Source organism: Acanthopagrus latus, chromosome 4 (assembly GCF_904848185.1).
Source record: "Acanthopagrus latus isolate v.2019 chromosome 4, fAcaLat1.1, whole genome shotgun sequence".
In the NCBI taxonomy this organism is placed as follows: Eukaryota; Metazoa; Chordata; class Actinopteri; order Spariformes; family Sparidae; genus Acanthopagrus; species Acanthopagrus latus.
Window position 1 is genome coordinate 19,640,723 of NC_051042.1, and position 24,084 is coordinate 19,664,806.

Consider the following 24,084-nt stretch of genomic DNA (forward strand, 5'->3'; position numbering starts at 1 on the left):
TTCGTACTGGAGCTTCATCCAAGCCTTGGAGGTGCGCCAACCAACAGTTGCCTAATGTTATCTATGCAAAAACATAAATGAGACTTTTACTTCTGAACCCCTAAATGCCCCAGAATGCCCTCCTCCCGCTTCAAAACTCCCAAAACACTTCTGTTTGACGCAAATCCAGCAAACGACTTTTATGCGTCGGTTCATTAATTCAGTGAAAATTTTATGCACAAGTAAATAAACATTCTGATCAAAGCCCATCCCCGGGAAATACCTAATGGCGTGCAATATGTGAGTGTGTATGAGAGAATGCGTGCCTGCATGAGTGCATGTATATGAGCTCTGCCTTGTATTTACTTGATCCAGCATGGCTGAGACAGACCACAGGGGGGTTTGTCTCCTGGCTCTCCAGCAGAGTTAGAGCCGAGTTAATGCTTAAGAGCGCTGCGAACACAACTCAAGTCCAGGCAGTAAATCCTCCCTCGCAGCATTAGCTTTCAGACAGAGCTGTTTAGCACAAGCTTACAGTTATCAGGCAGGGCAGTGATTGAAGGGAGGATAAGGGGTGAAGCACTATTACATGATTGTAAGAGTAGCAGACCGGTAATTAGACTGCAGACTTAAAGAACAGCGGCTGGGGATGGTGTGGAGAAAGATTGATGTGAGGGGCTGAGGGTGTAGAAAAGATGAATGGACTCAGGAGATGGAGAGCAGTTGAGCTCAGGAGCACGAAGGTAAAGGGGAAGAGTGGGGAGGGAAAACAGCGCAGGAGCCGAAAAAAAGGACCTCAGAGATCGACTGGTAGGAGTGAGAAAGGCGTCAAGGCGAGAAGGTAGAAGTAGGTCACGGCTAATTAGGGAGCGAGGTAACGCACAGAAACAATTTAGCGGCCGCAGATCGCGAGCACAAATTCAAGTCAGTGACTATGATACTTTGACTTGAGCATGAATCTAATCCCACTTAAGCAGAGGTTTGTTTTTACACCGGGTTGGAGAAGAATAATTGAATGTTTACGTGCTGCATGCCAGCAAACACTCCCACACTGTCATGCAGCATCAGCTCGAAGCCCTACACAGTTGTTTTCATGCAGATGTTTTACTGTAATCTGAATCTTTTTCAAAACTCTGTTCTTCTTTCTGTCTCCCTTCCTGTCTCTCTTTCGTCCACTGATCTTCTTGGTTGTTTGTTCTCTCTTGAGCGTCTCTTCCTTTGATATTCACTGCGAACACTCTGCTCCCACATTTCAATCTGTGCTGTATTTTTTTTTTTTTTTGCCATCTTTATCCGCAACGTCTTCCATTTGATATTCACACGATCACGTGTTCCCAAATTCTTTTCACACTTTCATATTTTCTTTGATCCTTCCGACCTGCCCCGTCCTCTCCTGTGTCCCTCGTGTCCCCTCTAACTCCGATGTCTTCCTTGTTTCATCCGTCTCTCTTTCCCTCAACGCTTCCATGTGTCTGCTCAGTTTTGGGGATGCTTCCCTCTCGACCGCGTCCACCCTGGAGCACATCCCGTCCTCGGCTGTGGCGCGCCCCCGGCCCCTGGTCCGGCAGCAGAGCCTCCAACAGCCCCTCACTCACCAGCCCCCGCCGGGTCCTAACGACCCCCCAGTCACCTCACAGAGCCTGGGCCAGCTGCACACGGGCCCAGGCGGCGGAGGCCATCGCGGGGGCCCGCGCGGGGTCCGGGGGAGTCCGGCTGGAGCCTCCCGGTACAGAGGAGGAGGGGCAGGCCGATCAAGGTCAAATCCTGGCAGCTGGGATCACATGGTGGAGCAGATCCGCCACAGAGGGCTGGATGTCAAGTCATTCTTGTGAGTTTTCTACCCTGTTACATCAGACTGTTGAATATGAACCTGCTGAATGAATGTTTCTCTTATCAGTGGCACAGCATGCATGACATCCTAATTATTTATATCCTGCACAACTGATCTCGTTTTTTGTTTTTTTTTCATTTCAACATAACGCACCTGCCAGTTTATTAGGAACTCAAACGTATTGCAGTCTAATTCAACACTACTGCAATAAATCCTGCGGTCTGTTTATGGCAGGGGTGATTGAACCTCATTGCCATTTTGGAGGCTGCTCTGTTGTTGTTGGCAGTGTTGGAAGGAGCATTTAGATGCTTTACTTAAGTAAAAGTAGCTCTAAAAACATTAAAGCACTGTGCAGGAAAATAGCTACTGTGGCCGCTAAAAAATGTGAAAGGCCCGCTCTAGAGCCAGTGTTTGGTTTGTCCACTCTGGGCACCTGTAGAAATACAGTCGACCCTTTAGAATAGTACACGCTCCCGCTTCAAATATTCAGAGGGGCTCATTCAAGTCTTTAAAGACAAATGAAAACATAATTAGGAATATTATATTACATTTTCTGATAAAAGATCCTTCTCAATCCAGGAACCTGGACTGTTAAATAGCATCTTGATGGTGTCATTGGTCGAGTTGGAGCTCATCTCAGCTGTTAATATGCACTTTGGTAGTTGATCTCTTACAATGCAACACATTTTATGCTTAAGTGCGTATTGTAAGTTATCTTTGTATGTTGAATCTTATTTTACAGTCATTAGCAGCTAAAACAAAAATCATGGTAGATAAACAGTCTCTCTGAAATGCCAATCTTCCTGAAGGTAAGATTTACTGTAGGCTTGATAATAAAGTCAGCTGGAGTTTTTCAGCTAGTTGTATCTCATTAACAGCACAATATGTACGCCTATATGTAAAGTGCATGTGATCCTGTAAAGCAGCCCTGCAATAAACACGACCTTTGCAGAACTCTAGCTATTGTTAAGGCTGTGCCTGAGATACTGATTCAAGAAAATTATTTTCCTGGCCTTTCAGTCCTTATTTATATTTCTGTGTGTCACTGTCTTTAATTGGTGTGAATTTGTTTGCACACACTGTAAAAAAATGTTTTTAAAAAAGCACTGCTGAATGCAGAGGTGAAGGTATAACCTCTGAATACCATAATATATATTTGTATTGTGTATATTGTAATGTAAGGTAATTGTAAAACCTAACTCTGAGAAAAACAAACTTGTTTTTAACAAAGTGCTCATGTATTAGTGGATTTCTCCAACAGGATTTGAAAAGATTTGATGTATCCAAGCTGTGCAGAATGAATTTCTCTGTGGCACATCATCTAGATTTCTGTACATCAATACAGCAGTGATTTATTAGTATTATCACCATGGGAGAGGTATAAAATAGCTGCAGCATGCAAGAGATGATTCTGGAGAAAGATATTTGATAGTTGAGTCTCATTACCAGCTCATCAAATACAGATTTGGTGTACATTTCTTTTGGTTAAGTGTGGTTTAACCTGAACAACAATCAGTCTTTAAATCTCTTAAAGCATCTGTATTTCACTAGCTCGGACTGAGACTCAACACTCGACTCTGTCTCTCCAAAATCACATAAAGGACCGTTAAATAAGTGCCCTTTATTGAAAAGTTATTAGAATACTACTCCCTAAAAAGAGATTTAGTTTGTTGAGTAAAAAGCCTTTTTTTTAATACAGTCTACAGACTTGATCTCTCTCCATCAACATTAATTAAAATAACCTTAATCCAAAAACTGACCATGGTCAAAAGAAATATTCTGTCATAGTTTACAAAGACCTTAACAGTTCTAAATATGTCAACGATTTTCAATTTGTTCACTACTCAGTAGCACGGCTGCTGGTGTGCGAAGGCTACCGATTGTTTGAGACACCAAGCACGGAGAGCTCTCCTCCTCCGCTTGACTTGAATGATAGATTACAGATGATGTGCTCCACAAAGCAGCCTCACGTGAACGCCAACCCTCCTCTTCGGAGACATTCACACACATCCACACACGCAGCTCTACACTCCTGTACTATTTTGCGTGTCTCCCCCATTAACAGTGTCTCCGGGCCAGTGACCTCCCCGCCCATGTGAATCATCACTCAAATAAGGCCGGGCTCGTAGTAGATAGGGAGGTGGTCTCGGCCGTCGTCTCCCGTCCTCATGAATCTCAGCGGAACCAGATACGTCAGCCGTCGGCCCCGAGGGGGGCAAGGAAACACACTGTGGGGGGTGGGAATATCATGTGTTTGTAATCAGTGGGGTGTGAACAACCAAATGCAGCAGTTTCACCTTCCACGGCTGTCACACATCGAGGCAACTGAGCCTCCCCGCTTACATTTCAGATCAATAGAGCCAGCGTAGGTTGTCATGATTACAGGGCCCTCCCGATGGAGTGCGCGTGTCTTTTTTTCGGTCATCTATACAGATCCATTCACCTTATCGATGAGCATCATGTTGCTACTGTTTACACATCCCCAGTGGTCCGCTGTCTCTCAAGTGCTAATGTGTTCCCTCTTGTTGTCGATATCGCTCCAACAAACAGCCTCTTGTTAGAGAGGGGAATGCATCGCAGAGAGCGATCGCAGGCCGGTAAAATAAATCAGAGGAGTGAGATGTGGAGAGATGAGAGGAGGAAAACTGGGGAGAAACAGATGAAAGCGATAAAAAATCAAAAAGAGCATGCAGGCAAACAAGGACGACACAACACTCTTTTAATCTTTTGATTCTGCTGATTGTTGTTTGCACTCGACTGTGTGCACAGTTCCATGTTAGAACTCAGGTCCTGCAGTAGTGTCAAGCTTGATTTAAACATTTCTACACTTGAACTTACAATTTACATGTTGAAAGAAGTTGTGATCACCATTTCACATACAGACATTTTAGATGACAGTCCAGCTGTGCCATGACATTTTGTTCCGAGCACAGGTTATTACTGCAAGAAGTAATAAATGAGATTTTAATTTACTTTATCACACTTTGTATACTTTCATTTTCTAACACAGAGGCTAATATAAAAAGAAATATCTTTTTTTTTCTCTCTCTCTGTTTAGATTTTGGCTGGGTATTTGGTGTGTCTCAGGTTTAAAACCACTGACATTAGTCGACATTCAAACCAAAGCAGGACAGCTACATTTCCACACAATTAACAAAGGGAAAATGAAAGGATAAGTCCACCCAAAAACCAAAATTAAATCATCATCTACTCACCCTTGTGCTGATGGAAAGTTTAATAAAAACATTTCTTGAGCAGAAAAACCGTGTTGAAATAGTCTCCTAAACAACTGAAGTCGATGGACACTCCAAACCAAACAAAAACAGAAAGAAAATTAAATGGCTCCATAAAGCTTCCAAGTGTCAGGAAGTCCTGGGATCCCTAATTGATCTGAAAAGACGTTATTTACACCCTTGTTTAAGCCAAATTGCTTAATGTAGCTACTCACGCTAAGAGCATTAGCACAAACTTGTAACTTGTATCTCCTCCCTCAAATCTACTTTCTATTTCTATAGGAGAATGCTTCAACTCTGTTTTGCTATGAAGCTGAGTGTAATGACTGATTTTTTTTACTTTTTGGGGTGAACTTATCCTTGAAGGGAGGCAAGAAAAGAGAAAAAAAAATGTGTCAGAATAGCATTGAGGAATTAAAAGGAAACACATGCGGGTTGTCCTTGAAGGAGCACCACTAGGTTAGAGGCTGTGAGAGAGTGTTGTAGAAGGCATAGAAGTCAGGGCAGTGTTCAGTATGTGCCTTCATGTGGGCTGTCATTTGTGACTGTGAGTTGGAAGGTCATGTGGGCAAATGTTCATTAGTTAAGGTCAGCGTTAGCACGGCCTGTTGAATTCACGCTGCTGCAGTGAGACATTATTTAAATTACTTCTGGCACGTTGAGTGGGAGAATAACAGCAGAAAATCGACGTGAAATGTTTCTCTGTCGCAGGTTTTTGTTCAGGCCACCTCGATTTTCATGGATTTCTGTTGGTTTTTCAGTTTTGTTATTTTGGCACGTTTTTGTTTTTTTTCTGCATGTCTTTTCAATTGCTCCTATTTTTTTCTTCTCGGAAACAATCCAGGCTCTTCTGTCAGGCTTTTGCTTTTCTAGTTTTAAAATGTTCTTTTTTTTTTTTCTTTTTTTTTTCTAGGAAGCAGATAACAGGAAACGATAGAGCCACGGAGGCATCAGTGGTTCTCAGCCTCTCTGCTAATGATGCTAATTTCAGTCAAACACATTTCTGTGCCTACTAACAGTGAATTATAAAAGAAAACACTCATAAGATATTGAACGCAACCCTGAGCTTGGGGTACACACTGTTCCCTGATGCATTATATAACCTCATATATGTTGTGTACAAAGCCAGTGATTATGTGTTTGTAATTAGATCCTTTATCATATAAAACAAATGATATTATAAGTGCCAGAGTGACTGTAATTTTATCCATTTAACACCAGCTTTAACTATCTAAAAGAAGAATCAACCCTGCGTGTGAGACATAAATTGGCACCAAAATCATCCGTTCCTCCGGTAGAAACTGCTCATGCTAATCTGACAGCATACGGTACATTAAGTAATCATAGGCACAACACATTATCCAAAATGTGAGAATTAGACCTTGTAGTAATTCAAAGGGCTGGGCGTCTTTTAATAGCACACTCTGAAACTCACAGTCTGTTACAAGAAAGGTACAGAAAGAAAAAAAAACATCTTTCTTTCAGATCTCCACAATGGAACTATTTTTCTTCTGACCTCTAATGAAGTGTATTTTGCTTTTACAAAAAATGAGGGTGGACAGCACTGATGAGGACAATGGCAATGACATAATATGACTTTACAAGCCATAAAATGAACAGTTGCCTTTCATATATTTACATAATGTAGGTGTTAAGATATGGACATCATATTGTGTATATACTGTGCATGTAAAGCAGAATCTCCATGAACATCTGTTGTAAAGTCAAACTCAAATCCATATTCTGTAAGCTGCCTTTGTAAGTTAGTGTTTGGTATCATGGTTTTTCTTGTGCACAAAAACGATGACTGACATGTTTTGTTAGTGATAATGTTCAATTATGTTAAAGTGGAATTCTGGTGTTTTTCAAATCTGAACTCCATATTTACACATTTAAAGGTTTTGGAGTCAGTCCAGTAGATCGCCTCGGCTGGCAGATGCAACACCGCTGCAATGCAATCCTCTGGGACGGCTGCGACTGTCAAAGTAACATCCACTAAAAAGTGGTTGTGTTTGCCGCTGTCAGGCTGAAGTTGTTATTCTAAGTGTCTGACAACATGGAAATGATTCCTACACAGAGAGACCTTCCTGTTATGTAATAAGATCCTTTTTGTGACCAGAAACGCAAATCTTGCTCTGAGATCTCGCAAGCCGCGAGCTGCTGCGGGAGGATGACCGTGGAAATGTGAGTCAGAGTTGGAGAGAAGAGTTTTGGAGTTTACCTACAGAAATTGCCATCAAAAACTGTATTTCCAAAGTCACAGCTGACTGATTTTGACATTACAGATGAGGCAACAACTGTAACTGCTCCCCTTGCGAGATTTCAGAGCGACTTTCCTTGACAAGAATTGCGTTCCTAGTTACAAAAATATGGTCGTACGCTTCCACAGTGAGCATTTCCGTAATGATGACAGTTAGAATAACAGCCTCACCCTGTCAGTGGCAACAGCAAGCACTCTTCTCTCCGACTCTGACTCACAAAAAGTGAGTCAGAGTCGGAGAGAAGAGTGCTTGCGACTTCTCGTCGCCTTCTTGCAACAACCCGCAAGATTCCAGAGCGAGACTTCTCCATGACAAAACAGATCTTTTCATTTAAGAAAAAGGTCTGTCTCTGTTGAACTTGTTCCCCTAATATTGTCAGACAACCTCAGCATGTCGTTGGCAAAAACGGCAGGTTTAGTTGACATAACTTGACAGTCACAGTTGCCCCGCAGGAATACGTAGCATCCGAGGTAATCTACTGGACTGATTTCAAAGATTTTGCTAAGTAGGAATCGGTTACGCACCAGAACATGCAGGAATTCCCCATTAACAATTAAAATAGTAAAACTCAAAATGAAAAGAAATGCCTGCGGTGAGGTGTAACTACAGTCTTAGATTGATGAAGTCTGTATTGTATTCTTAATCACCTGGTAGCACACAGGTGAAGATGCACTGTAATGTGAAGCGTTGACTGAGACGTCTCTCCCGCTCTCTCTTTGTGCGCGAAACTGAATGTGTGCTGTGTGCGTCTCTGTCACCGCCCGCGAGCGTGCCTTTTGTTGTGTGCCCCGTGTCACCGTGCCTGTTTGTCGTCACACCTGTGTGCTCTGGTGATGTTTCTCGTTTGTCTTGTGTGTCCAGCGAGGGGAAGATGGTTGTTCTGTCTCTAGCAATTGGGCTCGCTGAACAGGACGACTTTGCGAACCTCCCAGATCTGCAGGAAGCGCCGGCGAGCAAAGAGAACGACACCACTCCAGAAAAGAGGTAAAGAGAGAGAGAGAGAGAGAGAGAGAGAGAGAGAGAGGGAGATGCATGGTGATGCTGATAATGACGTGAAGTGTTGCAGGACCGTTTGTGTGTGGACGCAGAGCAGGACTGACTGAACTTTTAATAACTAACAATGTTTCAAAATGTTGGATTTAAAGACACCAGTATATCAGAAGAACTACTGTGTTTTTTCCCTTCCCTCAGTATTTTATATATGCTGTTGTGCATGTAAAAGATCTTGACAGTTAGAAAGGTCAAAGTCTGCTCCAACAGAAGCTCCTCTCTCCCACAGAAAACACTGCTCCTGAAGCACCAGTAGCCGTTAATCCTGTGACTTTTTGAAATCTCTCTACATCAGAGAGACACACATGATTGATGCATCTGACTAGTTTAGTTGCTGGCTCAGGCGTGTATGAGCTGACCAATCAGAGCAGACTGGGTATTCAGGAAGGGGGCCTTAAAGAGACAGGAGCATATGAATCTTAAATACTGTTTCCCTGTGTCGTCACGTTTGAAAACAATCAGTAAAGAAGTTAAAATATTCACAGTAATATAAACATGGCTTTCCCCGGAGCAACCTACAGGGTCTTGACTGCACTTTGAATGATAATGTGATTTCTGATAAGGTTTTTTCCACAAAATGTTCTATAATCTTCAGTTCAATTCAATTCAGAGGTTTAATTATCACATGCAATTATACAAGAACAGCAGCAGTGAAATGAAATTGCAACCACTCCGTTAACTGTGCAAGAAAATAGCGCACCAAGAAAATAACATTTAAATGAGAAAATAAAACTGAAAAAGAGAATAAGATGACAGACTTAAATTTAAATAGAAATAAATATATATATTTACATATTATAAACAAGATATAGATAAAAAGACAAAAGTATTCACAGAAAGAGAGGATCTTATTAAACTCCTTAAAATAACATGTACTTCCTCTACCGCAATTAAAAATTCTGAATCTGTAATTATGCAAGTATGTGTCATTTCAAAAGTCTTACTGCTTCAGAGGAGATGACTCCTACGTCACAAAAAGTTTACAAAGTCCATTGTCACATATCAAGCTTTTCTACTCTTAATACTGATAGGCTGGCCTCAATACAGAGAAAAACTTCAACTTTAATCGACGGATGTGAAAACACCATTGTAGTGTCAAACTCTGCACGTACATCACTCTACACAGTGTAGCTGAAACATTCAACTGCAGGAAAAACACATTTTTGACTGGAGGGAGGCTTTAAATAGGGTTATATTCTGGTGAAGGATTTTTTCCATTCCCTAAACCAAGTTAAAAAAAAAAAAAAAGAAAAAGAAATCACACTCAGTCTCTGAAACCCGACCATGTGTCCTGTATCGTTGATTGAATTGTATGTGAACTCCTCCGCAGTTCATTCAATCCTCCACATTCCTGTGAGCCATACAAAAAGACATGACCTTGGTGTTCTTCTGTGGCAGCTATAGCCCCGCTTCATATGTTCTATTAGTTGGTTTTCTCTGACCATTATGCTGTTCAGTGACTCCCGGCACCAAACTAGAACTCTTGCTCAGTCCTTTTCCCTCTGTTTATTTTGCTTGATGTTTCCTCAAATTGTTATTTTTGCATTTCGCCGCATTTTCTATTTTCCAACTCCACATTTTGGGTCCTCTTGACACTTTCTTTTTTCTCCATGTCCTCTGTGCGCTCCATCCAGACCTCTGTAAGTCTGCTCGTCCGCAGCTCCTCACTGCTTGATCAGGGAGTCGTAGGCACAGGAGAAGGGCACCCTCATTATTTAGACGAAAAGGGTTCCTCACATGAAACGCTCGTCTAAAAATATGCTAACCTCTCATCTAGCAGTGATCTCAGAGCAACTGTCAGCGACTAACACGATCCCTCCATCAGCGAACAAAGGGACTGAAGTGGCTGCCCGCTCATCGCATCGCAGTGTGCGAGGGACTGGGAGTGCTTAACCTTATGTTTTATCACTGGTAGGCTGATCACCAGGCTGATCCATTTTTGTTGAGGGTTCCGCCTTTTTTTTTTTCTTTCTTTTCAGAAAATCCCCCCAAATTTCTTGAAATGCACGGAGTTCTCTGCAGTGCATTCGAGCGTGCTGCTCTAACTAGGTCATCTGTGAATTTGCGCTTGATGAAAAATAGTATGTCTTGCAGGAAAAGAACGTATCATTAGAGGGACACATCCGTCTTGTTTTTGATCTCATTGCAACAATTATGACCTTTTTTATGCCTTTAGAATTGAATTTAAGGGGTCAGCCAGGGGATGAGGGGACCTGCTTACCTCTTGTCCCCTCCAATCATCCTCTCTCCCGCTCACTGTCTGGAGGTCTGTCAGCCACCTAACTCTAATCACAGCCAGCCAGTGAGCCTCTACCCCGAGGGGTCACGTGGGCCAAGTCGTCTAGTGTCCTTCCACAACTAATAACAGCTCTCCATCATCATCTCTGTCCGTCTCTCTCATCTCTCTGTCTCTGTGGTTACACCCTAAGCTCCCTGGGCCCGTCTGCTGGCCTGCTCCCGGCCGTTTTCATGGAGCCCAGCGGACTGAAAACGATGGAACAGGATGATCCGGCCAAGAATATATGTGACAAGACAAGACGCTGTCAAGACAGTGAAAGGGAGACAGAAAGAGTGGGAAGCCTTTGCACTCCGCTTTCTAGAGAAAATATGCTACGCGATAAAAATAGATAGCGCCCGTAGAGGTTTGGGAATCTGTTGGTTTATTAATGAAATCAAATGCAGCTCGGAGCGCCAATATCTACAAACACCAAAAAAATCTGATAATAGAGAAATAATGGGATGAAAGCAAAAGCTGTGTGCGCTGCGTGTTGGGTCAAATCTATATTTGTTCAGCCAATCCTTCTAAATATGGACAGTAAACAAGCAGACCGAGCGGCACGCTGGCCTTACGCAACAGCTTTTTAGATATTTAGACATTTATAATTAAAGCTGATAAGTGTTTTTGTCCACCTCGGGGCTGCAGAAACAAACTGTAAACAAAACATTAGCGTTGTTGTGGTGAACATGTTCGCGACCATCTGTCACAGGACAACATCTGACAAATGTAGCCACCAACCCCTTCAGATATTCCATGTTTAGCTATTTTTTTAAGTGTTGACCAGCTTGTCCCTGACTGGCTGAGGAGGCACCAACATGTTTGCACTGCCAACTTACCAAACACATCAACTTGGTCGGTGGCAACAAGTTTTAAAACTGGGATGCTCTACGCACATCTCCAGCAACAGTTCTGCATGTGCAGGCCTCCCACCACGAGCGTTTTAGAAGCAGAGCCTGATGCTGTCATTTACTATTTTTTTCCCTTGATTTCTGTCCTCTTCTATTCACAGGCTACAAAGTCAAATCATTTTGTTATTTTTCAGGGGATTTAAGTGTGTTTATTGTTTATATCGCACGGCGGATCCCGAGTCTGCACGGGGTGTTTTATTTGGAAAAACTGAGCAGATTCCTCCACCTGCACCCCACCCCCTTCATCAGTTTAGTTTGTGTTTAAGTCCGGTCTTTTGTTCAGTCATGTCAAGTCATCCTGCCGAGTTTCCATGATCCTGCTGCTGCTGTTTTCCGTTCCTGCTGTCGAGTATCCCTGAGCCTTGTGCTTCGCTGATGTGTCTTCATGTTTGCCTTGTTCCTTCTGTTGCTGTGACCATGAATAAAACTGAATCCGTTGCACTCCCTGCCCTCTCGTGCACGTGGGTCCACCTTCCCTGCTTTATTGTGATAAAAATATTTTTAAGGAGCCCATGGGACAATTTCCTGCCGTGTTCGTGGCATCAAAAACAGGTATTAAACAGTTGTTTTTTTTCTGGCCTAACCTGACTGCATCCTAAACACAGTGCTGTCACAACATATCCGCGAGAGATATGTTACAGAGCTCCATAGAGCTGAGGGGAGCTGCAGAGCTGGTGGTTTCTCTTTGTCAGTTCATCACTCGTGGATGAAATCATTTGTCACTAATCTACATCACGGCTGTTTCGGGGAACGTGCGTTCTGTCACTTGAATCGTCATTATCTCATAAAACAGCAGCGTCGTTTCCCTTGTTAAAAGGAGATTCTGCTTAAATAAGAGAAGAGACGTACGAGTTGTCTGTTCATACTGCAGGTCTGTGATATACAGGCAGATACTGTTGTGGTGTGCACTCAGACGCTAAGAACTGCTCATCAAAGCTTGCAAAGCAGCATCGAGATATGATCTATTTTTACCGCCTGTCACTCATCTAAAGCAGAAGAACTGAATGTTTGCAGAAGAGCTGGTTTTAGTCAATGACAGCTGAACGCACAGTAAAATTACCTCTGAACAAATTTACTATTTAATATTAGTTCACCGTCAGCCGTGTGTTGTGAGAGAAGTTTAATGTTAATCTGTGATTTGGAGCTTATAAAACCCATCTTGTACTAATTACATCTTAGAGATAAAATCTCATAAGACACCAATGCAGCTGTGATTACAGTTAATTATATTATTGTCAGAGGACACATTTTTGTTTCTTGCTGATCTGTTATCTCCAGACAAAGGCAGTGTTTTTTTTTCACTCTGTGATGTAAGTCAAAGGTCCTCTAATCTCTTCTGTGGAGCTTCTTGTTACGTAAGTCGGTTTGGGTCACTGTGGTAGTCCAGCCAAAGCCCCGCGGTGGGCCGGACATAATCACCCACCTGCAGATAACTGTGATGGAAGCGCTGGAGCTGTTTGTGTTATTATCATCTCCGAAAGCTGCCGTCACATGGAGGGGCTGCATCTTAATGAGCTCAGAGATTCGCCACACAGAGAGACGCAACAGGGAAATAAATATGAATAAACCCAAAAGAGCTTACTGGACACGGAAAACCTCCGCTCGACACAGGAGTTTGTAAAAAGCTGCAAAAACGTGCAGCGGTTTCTGAAATGGAGCATGCCAAAGCCCGCCTCCATTCAATACAAGCCGATCGCACAGGCTGTCAATAATGGGATGTTCAAATAGCAGATTGCGGATCACTTTGAAAGTCAAGAATGTCATCCTCTGTCACATTTCTTTTTGTTGCTTTCACAGTTGATAATTCACCGATACTGAGGTCTTCCACACTGTGTGTATTGGTTTATATATTATACTGTCAACACTGGGGAAAAGTGTAAATATAAAGCCCGAGTGGCACATTTGCTCTTCAGTGTGGTTGACCATTCGTAACCTTTAAATAAGAAACATGCACCAAAAAAATGTACGCTCGAGAAGCCGAACGCTCCGGTGGGAAGGAGAGAGACAAACCTCGCTGACATCATCTCCGAGAAATGTCACGAGGACTAAGAGAGAAATAAATTGCCGAGGTCTAAACAACCAGAACGAAAAGTGGGCTTTGCACAGCAGAAGCACATGCACACACGGAGAATATGTCAGTGAAAATATCAAAAACAAGCACCCACGTCCTGTCAGCAGTTATCAATTACCATAACGTTTTTAAAACTATATTAAAACAACCTCTGTCAGGCATTATCACCGCATATGATGCTGTTTACTGTATGTCGTCTTTCTTTCAGAATTCACCCCCTTTGCTTTGTTATCTTGTTTCTGGGTAGTTACTGCAATGATCGTTGTTTATTATTTGTTTTGGTTTAGACTTTTTCCCGAGTCGTCAGTATTTTGCGGCCTGGTAATGAGACTAAACAAGACTTAATGAGACTGGGACTTGCCTCACCTTTCTGTGTTCTCTCTCTCCCACCAACGTTAGTCTCGTGTTTGGGATTTTTTTCACCCACAAATTACATTGTCTTAACAGCACGAGAGCTGCGTGTGGAGGAAGCTTGTTGTTTAGTGATTGACTGGATGTAGACTGTGGCACCAAACCCATCATTGGGGGCCATTTCCCATCTTCTTTTTACTATCTGCCCAAACTTTTTTTTCAAAAATGTCCATAGCTAGGTGAAACAAACCACCTCCAACCTGGAAGCAACATGTTGGAAACGGCGAGTTATCTAACACTAACCTGGCTGCTAACGGCACCAACTTGAACTAGCTAGCAGCTGTTGATTTTCGTTTGCGGGCATTTTGCCATTTTAATGCCAGGATTCATCTCCCCATGTGCAAACCAAGATTCCCCTGATGCCATTTCGCAGCAGCACCATCGCTGCATTCTGGGTAAAACACTGTCAAAGAAGACTGCGATTGGTTTAAAGATGTTTTTCCCACCGTTACCAGAATTGGTGCTGCTTCTCCAGGAGCGGCAAAGCCAGATAGGTCTGCAGTGTGCCCACTTGTTAATCAATCACGAATGGATTTTCTTGGATGGATTAAAAAACTATGAGAATAATAATAATAATAAGCTAAAACGAGTCGCCAAATATCAACCAAAGTTAGCAACTATCTGGTGATCGTAGTGCTGCATGTGGGTAATTATGCATCAACAGTTTGCTTCACTGCACTGACAGTGGGAGCTTATATTTGATATATTGTTCTTGTTGTTGAGTCTTAAGAAGAGTAGATTATTTGAGGATGAGATTAAACTCTTAAAGATGAACAATATGTTGATCATTTGATGGTGCTGTTATAGTAACTGGTGTAAATGTACATTGCTGGTGTCCTTGGTGGGAGTCAGAGCTCTAATCTTGGCAGTGGTAACTTTATACTGCACTCGCTGAGTAGCACAACGCCACAGTGTACAGTATTAATCAAGCAGGAAGCTGTTGCCACCCTTCATCATCTGGCATATCTGACTTTTTCGATTGTGTGTCCGAGCCAGCAATCACAGTGAGTCAAACCTCTTAATGACTCTCCAGGCCGGCCTCTGGTCCCCATGGCAGCCCCTGGAGCCGGCAGTGGCCCGGGGGGAAAGATGATTGGAAGGAAAAAGCAATGTAGGTCAGCACAAACGAGGCATCTTTTTTAAAAAAAACCTGTCAGATCTAAGTCTGGAGCTCATTCACCATTTCCCTGGTTGCTGCTCATGGCCACGAGCAGGGAGCTGATTTAAGAGAGCCCATGAAAGGAAAAGTGAGGAGGACGTCACAGCAGTGGTGACAGTGATTGGTGGTAGAAAGAAAAAAATGATTTTTCTCGAAGTCATTTAACAAATTCTATTGACTTTTATCTCTATTTTTGCAAAGGATATGACATCACCACGGGTTATTTATGCACGGAGTGTAAAAACACCGACTTCGCATGTGGATAAATCTCCAGGACAAGCAAAAGTCTATTCAAACAGCATGGAGCCAGTCGAACACTGTAGATGGCTCCATTAGTTGTATTAACCAGCGTGTTGATGGGGGAGGTGGCCCAGTGATTTGTCCCTGTTGGTGGGGAGCGCTGAGTGGGCTGACACTGGAACCTGGCCCCTCATCCATCACGGGACGTGGGACCTATATTGTGTTTCGCCGTCTCCTCAGGCTATTGTATGATCAGCAAGACCCAGATACAGTATGTTTATGGAGACACACTTCCTATCCAGACCCTGCTGCTAACCCTCATCCCTCATGTTCTCATCCGTCCATCCACTTTCCCCCCCTCGCCCGCCGCTTCCCATTCCTCTCCGCATCCTCTCATCAATTTCCCCTCTACCCTCTGGAGCCCTCATTTTGTTTCTCAATAAGATTTTTGTCTCCCCGTCACTGCTTCATTCCCCCTCCACCTCTCTGAGCTCCTCCAACGCTTTACTTAATTGCATCTGTTAAACGTTTTTTTCTTTCTCATTTTGATCTTTTTTATGCCAGTTTGTCTCCTCTTCTTTCTTCTTTCTTTTCCATTCAGTGATTTACATATTCACCTAATCCACTGTTCCCTGAGGTTGTTGACTGGCGCAGTGATGGGATGATGTCAGCGCTCCTCTGTCAGCGCAGATGACTGTCAGCTCGGCCAAGATGCGGACAGTTTTCATGCATTGGTATATTCATTTGCTCACACGCCAGTGAGCTTTCTGTGACATCCCTATATGAGCTTTAACCCCTCACACTACCGACGCATTATGTTAAAAGACAGCTAGGGTCCCGAGGACCGCTGTAAGAAACAACAATTGCAGCAAAATGTTAACTTATTACCTCTCAATCCACTATTTATTATATGATAGTGTAATCAGAAAAGAGAAACATGATTATAGTATTATTTCATGAGAGTGTCAGTTAATTTCCATACAAAATAGAATATATACATTCAAAATCAACATGATTACTGAAATATATAATATGTGGAAATTATGCATTGCAATGTCAAAATGACCATGACCTTTGTTCCAAAAGACAATATACGCTTAAAAGGTTTATGGTGTGTCTCATTTCAAAGTCAACAACAAGGCTAAATGCAACATGTATTAAACTCCAGGACATTATCTTGTTCATGAGCATTTGCACATGAGACAGTAGATAGATTTTCATCAGCACCGGTGGCAGTTTAATGGTGTGTTTTCCCAACACCAAGCCAGCTTGTCCATGGGATCGTTTGTGTTTATTCACATTACTCACACAGACATGTCTGCTGCAAATAGCCAGATTACAAAATTGTGTATTAGCCGTGAGCTCACATTGGCAAGCAACAGCACACATTGAGGGTGCATGTGCGTCTGTGTGTTTGAATCCAGGTCAACTCTCACTGATCTCAGCACTCACCAGAGATTTTGGTTCTCTCTCTTCTCCACGTTTGTCTCTGTAACGTTACATTCACGAGCAAAGGACATTTTCCCACCAGCTCCGGTCGGTGTTCAACATTACAGTGAAAAACACACCCAAAGATTGAGGTCACCTCCGCGGATTGCTGCTGCAGTCAGGTTGATAAACGAGAGGGAAGATAAATCCACTTTTTAAATCCAAAAAGTTAAAAATGTGATCTCTAGTGGGGGGTAGACCAGTTATTTGGTAATTATTCAGCATTTTCTTTTTATGGGTGATTTTTCTGTCAGAATGCAGATGAAATGAGCTAATTTTAAAAAACGTGCTACTTTGGCATCAATGCACTATGTTCTTAGACAATGTCCCACCCACAACAATATCTGATGCGTAACACTAAATGATTAATAGCCTCTAAACACCGAATATGTGTCATTTGTGCTGCAAATGAATAGCAGCCCCATATATTGGTTTTCAGTCTCCTTGATTTCTAAATATCCTGTCAGTATTGGCTGTGAAAAAGCCATTTCAGAGTAGAATCTTATTTGACATCTGTGTTTATTCCTCCAGAAGCTCTGGCTCTGCAGCTGATTCTCTGCAGCTATTCCTCCTGCTCCATCGCACCGTCCACACACACAACAGATACAGATAGACAAACAGATAGAGTGGCCCCCCGGCAGAAGGTACACATGCATTTTAAAGCTTATTTACATACCATCCCCATACTGCTCTGGTATGATTTAGTTTTTAGTACCTTCAAGTCAATGTTATTTGTGGTACAGTCAGGTAAAACCAGCCAGGGTCATTTTGACATTTTTGCATGTTATTTAAATTGGGTCTAGGACCAATGTCAGACATGAACTCAATAATTGACTCCATCTGTTTAAAATGCATAGGTGGAATAGGGTGTTTCTGACTGGCGTCTCCCAAGACCCTGATACATTGGTATATTATAAGAAATAAAAACAAAACAGAAACAGAAAACAATAAAATGAAGTCACCAGGAAGAAACTGACTGACAGTCATGAAAAATTAAACAGATAAAACAAAGGTACCACAGTCAGTAGGTTTAAGTTTAGAAGTCTCTACTAGCTGCGAGCGTCAAGTTTTTAGAAACACATCACAGTTTTATACTCACCCAGTCTCGGCTCTGTCTCTTGATTGTTTAATTCACCAAAAAGATGAAGTCAATATTATTTCATATTGTTCTCCTCACTGGCTATGAAAATACATGCAATAAATCTTTGTCACTTTAAAAGTTATCTCATATCCTAAGGCAGGTTAACTTAATTATTTCGGCATGACTTCAGAGAATGATAACTGAAATTGAAGGAGGGTAATATACCAACAATAATAGCTCCCGCACTTTGACACACTTCTATTACAAGCTGAGTTTTCTCTGGGTGATCAGTATTTGTTGGCTCATACACAGTGGACAGCTGAACTGCACGCATGTGTCATAGTTATTTTTTATTATTATTAAATTCATACACACAGAGGTAAAAATAGTGAAAGTATTCCCCCGTCTCTGTAAATTTTTTTATACCACTGATTTGGTTTGACACAAAATGTTATTGCTGCTTTGTGTTCGCGGGCAACATTTTTGTGTTTATACCGAAAGTAAGTCGCAAGGAGGTAGTCGGGCTGTATGATGGTTGTTGAAAACACAGGGCTTTGTTTCTTGAGACCTGAGGTCGGCTTCACAAAGACAGACTTTCTACAGCTTAGATGAAACGCATTGATTTTAGATAGATTAGTTCTTGACATTCTAAAGTAGGACAAAGTTTCTGTGAATTCGGGGTAAACATAGATTCTTTCTGAACGAGCACCAAGTCAAACCACTTATCTCTGTTCACTCCAGGAGACAGTGTTTGTCTTGTGGAAGAATTCAACAGTTACAAGGACATTTTCCCTATGACAAGTGTTACAACACAAAGAAGGTATTGTCACAAAACCACAGTGTGGCGTGTAGAGTTGGAACAAGATTGTGGTCTCAGTTCAAAGTTAATGATAACACATTGTGTCTCATACTTCAAGTTACTGTTGATGTTTTGTAATACACCAAAACCATGATCTTGTGCTCAGTTCCCTTAACAAAGCCATGAAATGAGTTGTAGGAATCATGTTTATTAACATTTCCCCCTCATGTCGATAGTCAGTACTGTGTGTATGTAATGTAACCCGGGTGGCACTGCTTACTCAAGCTTGTGAAGGGTTCATTGCATGGGTCAAAAATTAGTTAAAAAGGTTGTGACCAACAAATCAGTCGCATCATGTTGGCTATTTTAAATGCAAATTGCGACATAATTGATAATATTATATTAAACATTAGAGCATTTATCAAACCAAATTACAAATGGCTTTACATAGATGAAATGAAATGAATTAATGAAATATAGAAGAAGCTAACATCTTAAGCAATAAACAAACCCATTAAATATGCAGGCAAATAGGATCAACTCAAGATATGCTTTCAGCTAAACTAAGCTTTTAGAAGAGACTTAAGAGACGACACTGACTCTGTCCTTATTTCCTCAGGCAGGTCGGTCCGGAGCCCTGAGGCCCTAATAGTTTAAACTCTATCCCCTGTAGTTTTCAGCCTGGACAATGGAGGAGAGAAGTTCTCTGAATGATGATCTGCGCACAGGTTCATAACAAAATTTAAAAGGTCTGAAATACAATCTGAAACCAGGCCAGCCAACCAATAATATCTTAAAATCATTTCTGAAACAAACAGGGTGTCATGGTTGATCAAAAGGCAAACAAACACATGACACAAAAGAGCGGGCATGTTGAAACATAAAGCAAGCTTCAGTAATAAGCTGATGGTCCAAAATCAAAGTAAACACGAGGAACAGGACTGACACAGGGACACAGAACAGGAAAAGGAGACACAGGGTTTCAATCGACAGGACTAATGAACAGAACAGGTGAATGTGAGGAAAGACGGAAAAAGGACAAAGGGACGAAATGAAAAGGAAAACATGACACATAAGCACAGAACTACAAAATAAAACAGGTAATAATTACACCACAAACTCAAACCATAACACAGGGAGCCATATACAGCATAATAGATACATTTAGACACATTTCAGTTCAGCAACAAGTCCTACAGTGTTTGTTGGAACAATTCTGAAGGAGACTTACAATTTACATTTTTGGATTGAGACCAATTCCACTATGCAATGAGCCAAAACATAGTCATTGTTGTAAATGAATGTATATAAACAGAAGCTGTAGGAGACAGGGTCTCATTGCACGGTGCTAACATGTACATGTATAACTAATTATAAATATATGAATGATAATTAAAGACAGATGGTTATTCTGCTGAACGTTGTATTTCTAAGCGTTCGGTATTTCTTACACTTGAGATTGGTTTGAAAATTGAACTTTGAACTCCACGTCTGCTTCCTAAAGTTTGCATCCAGATACTTTCTCTAAGCAAACAGATGGCAGTTAGATGTGGGTGCACAACAGGCATCCCATAGTTGCAAGTGTCGGAGCAATGCAGAGGCACACAGGAGGGAAATATGGTCCACAGAGTAAAGATCTGTTTTTTGACACTAATCTCTTCTCCTGTAATTACTTACATGATATCAAATGGATGAGCAAAGCATGCAGTTTTCTGAATCGGTGCTAAACAGACTTTCCAAAAGACATCTCGCGCGTGACGTAGGCGGAGATAAGATTTTTCTGCGTTTCCCCCTGGGATGTAACGACTGCTTTTTGCCAGATTGAGGTCATAAGGTCAAAATTCGGGGTTTTGAGATTCTATACATCAGATCGAAGTGTTTATTCTCTAAGGGACGCTGCCCTCGACCTCGAGGAGGATTGCACATGTGTGTGCGTGTGATCATTTGTCTTATTTTACAGACTTGTCATTGGCATTTTCCCTTCGCCATCGACCTCTTTTGTCAATCTGATAATCCAGATTCACAGAGGAAAGAATGCGAACTCCATACTTGCTTATTTTCTGCTGCTGCTCGCTGTGAGTATCATGGCTGGAGGTCTTTCTGCACCTTTGTCTTCTTTTTTTTTTGGCATTTATGAATCAGCCATTTTCTGCCTGAGCTCACACATACCCAGTGGTATGTGCTGTGGTGTGTTTGCAAGGTCAACTGAGGTTCGAGAAGTGTAGGTATATGAGAAAAGTAGCCAATAAAAAAAAAAAAAAGTGCGTTCCAGGAGTGTGTTTTCAAAGGCTTTTCTCAATGTTTGGTCCCTTCACCCTGTGGGCTTTTTGCTATTTTCAATATATGCCCCTCTCGGTGGAACTTCCTTGGATTTTTACTGTCCTCTTTTGAAGGCTCCTGTTACCATGGTTACTGCAACCCCCGAGTAAAATACATGATGGTAGTGAGTACAACCTGAAGTGGGAGCACACATTTCAGTAGTCATGGTTACAACAACCTCTAAAGAATGAATTATGTAACTGGTGTTGTGTTTTAGACGAGATAGTCACAAGCAGGCAAAAAAAGGGGGCAACTCACAGCTGCAGATATTTTTCTCCCTCTGTTCGGGCGTATCCCAAAGTTTATCAATGCACCACGACGCATGTGCACTGGTTTTTACTTTCTGACCATGGCTTAAATGTTTCGTTTGTGTGCTTTGTCGTCAGTGAATCGATGCAGTGAGAAAAATTCAGTGGGAATTTATCGAGTGGAAAAAGAATAAGTCCTCACAGGAATGTTTCTGCAGCACGTTGTCTTTATCTCTGAACAAAAGGCTAATTTGAGGACGTTATCATGTCTGGTTGAGATATTAAGCAGCACCAGCGCCCTAATGCAGCCCTAGTATCTGTTTGTGTGTGTGTGTGTGTGTGTGTGTGTGTGTGTGTGTGTGTGTGTGTGTGTGTGTGCAGTGAGTAAATATGTATGGAGGCCTGGAGTGGCCACAGAGAGAAACAAACAATATATCAAGGCCACGTTTTACCATATTGTGCAATCAACACACTATTGCATGCGTGCAAGATACAAGTCATTATCACATTTCAATGAGACCTGCCTTTGTTCCCCCCAAAGCATGAAGTGCACAGTGACAGAGCTTTAGAGGTAGATTTGCAACTACAGCTCCTGCATGTCAGTTGTGCATGTGAGCAGGTGGACACTAACACCCACAGACCGCATCACTGGCTTTCACCACAAATGTAAAAGACAACTTGGTTCAATAGCACCCAGAGGTAAAATGTACCAAACCCCATTGAAAAAGTTTCAGAATTAAGATTTCCCCACACTGCATGATTTAAAGACACACTCCAGACATTTTGTATTTACTAATGGTACTGTCTCCCTTTCTGCATAAAGCTTTCCCCCCTAACCGTTACTGTTTCAATGATATTTCTAGTTTTTTTTTTGTTTTGCTTCCATTGCTGCCATAAACTAGAAAGAGGCGGAATGAACCAAAACATGGGAATCAGTATTGTATAACATGGCCTTTATGTGTTTTTTCTTCTCTCAGTCGCCACATTGGTGCATAAATATGCATCTTTGCTTGCATGCACACCCCACTTGGGTGGTCTCATAACCCCCAGGCTGTGGCTGGAGGATGCTTTGCGACGCAGCAGATTTTGTTTGCTTTTTCATTTCACCGTGCATGAATTTGTGGTGACTGTGACAAACAGACACAACAACCGTACTTGTCTAAAACGTATCATTTTGGAATGGAGGGTGTTGAAATATGTGTTTTATTAGACTGATTTATCTTCCTGGACTCACAACAATCTCTCTAGCTTTTATGTGGTTACTTTTACTGACAGTCTTCACAATTTTAAGCAAGGACTTAACAAAAAAAAAACAAAAACAGAAGTTCTGGTTAGCAGACAGAGGCATGAATATGTTTACAGGAGAGAAAAAAAGATGCATAATACTGGCACACGCAGGCTGGCATTAATTAGAAGAGTTTTCACATGCACTGTGTCAAGGAATTTCATGACTGAGATGATTTGTTGTGAAATATTCACAGTAGCTCAGGAGAATGAAATGCAGACCGCCATTGTAAATAATGGAGAGAATTCCCGACTGTGTCTGTGTAAGGTTGATTTCTCAAGATTCATGTGGTCTCTGTCTTGTGTGTTGGCCGGTGATTTACTAGGGTTCAATGGGCTGTCACTGAGCCAACACCTCCTACAAGTAAGTGTTTATAGACTCTTTGGATAGAGACCCAGCTGACAGGCATATATTATGTTCTCTAAAGTCAAAGTGGGGAATGCCTCTTAAGAGTCCTACATGTAGCTGAGCTGCTGTTTGGAGGGGCTGGAAACACATTTGTTCTCATCTCGACAAAAAAAGTTTGTAACTTCAGGTGGCGGCTGCTGTACCGTGAATCTAACTGGAGGATAAACAACGAACCGGGTATAATCGTGGTGAAAAGAGTCATAAAGTCACCAAATGACTGTTGGATTACAAGCATGTTTTAAGTGTTTGCGTACTGACTTTCATTCCGAAGAAAATAAATGGATAACACAGAGCTGCGCTGGGGCGAAATCTCATCCTTGAAGATACCGGTAAGGTTGAACGCTTTGACCTTGAGAATTAGTGATTCAGGAAGCCTCCAGTAAGAATCCCTGCAAAAACAGAATAAATTACAGACATACCTAACAGCAACAGCAACAACAAATGATGATAAGTGCCTTACATACAAAAGAAATAAAATGAATATAAAAACAGGGATGGAATACCGTAATTAAAGAAAGGTGATTGTGATAGTAAACTGGATCTTGCTGCATGTTCCCCTGCATGTCCCCCCCCCCCCCTTTCTCATCCTGTTTCCTGTCTCTTTTCAGCTAAACTATCAAAATTAAGTCATGAACAAAGGCCAAAAACAAAATAATTACATTTAAGAACAATGTGTTTCTAGTAGTTCAGTGGGCTAGGACATAATTAAGGAGTTTTCACATGTGAATGTTATACAAAGTTGATCAATTTAGTCCTAACTCAACAACTCTCAAAAATTAGCAATGTCATCAGGGAAACTGGGGGAATTTATCTCCCTCTTCATCTCCTTTCTGCTGGTGACTGTAGTTGATTTGGCTGCTTTGACCTATAATATGTTGCTTGCTGTTCTAGTTTGCCCTCTGCTGCAGCGCAAAGTATAATTTTGGTTCTTGAAGGCTGCCTGAAAGAAAGACACATCTAACCTTCCCCGTATGTTCAGGTTCAGTGATCCGGTATTATGTAGAGTTTAGATGATTTTTAGCAAAAGAGCTAAAA

General features: G+C 41.8%; 1 protein-coding gene across 3 annotated transcripts in view; it reads left to right on the forward strand.

The window, feature by feature from the left end:
* syt7b (synaptotagmin VIIb) overlaps positions 1-24,084 on the forward strand; it is a 111,499-nt gene that overhangs the window by 72,477 nt on the left and 14,938 nt on the right. For all 3 annotated transcript variants that reach the window (XM_037096226.1, XM_037096225.1, XM_037096227.1), the window contains 2 exons: positions 1,460-1,807; positions 8,166-8,288. In XM_037096226.1, the coding sequence (XP_036952121.1) occupies positions 1,460-1,807; positions 8,166-8,288 (471 nt within the window). The remainder of the gene's footprint in view (positions 1-1,459; positions 1,808-8,165; positions 8,289-24,084) is intronic.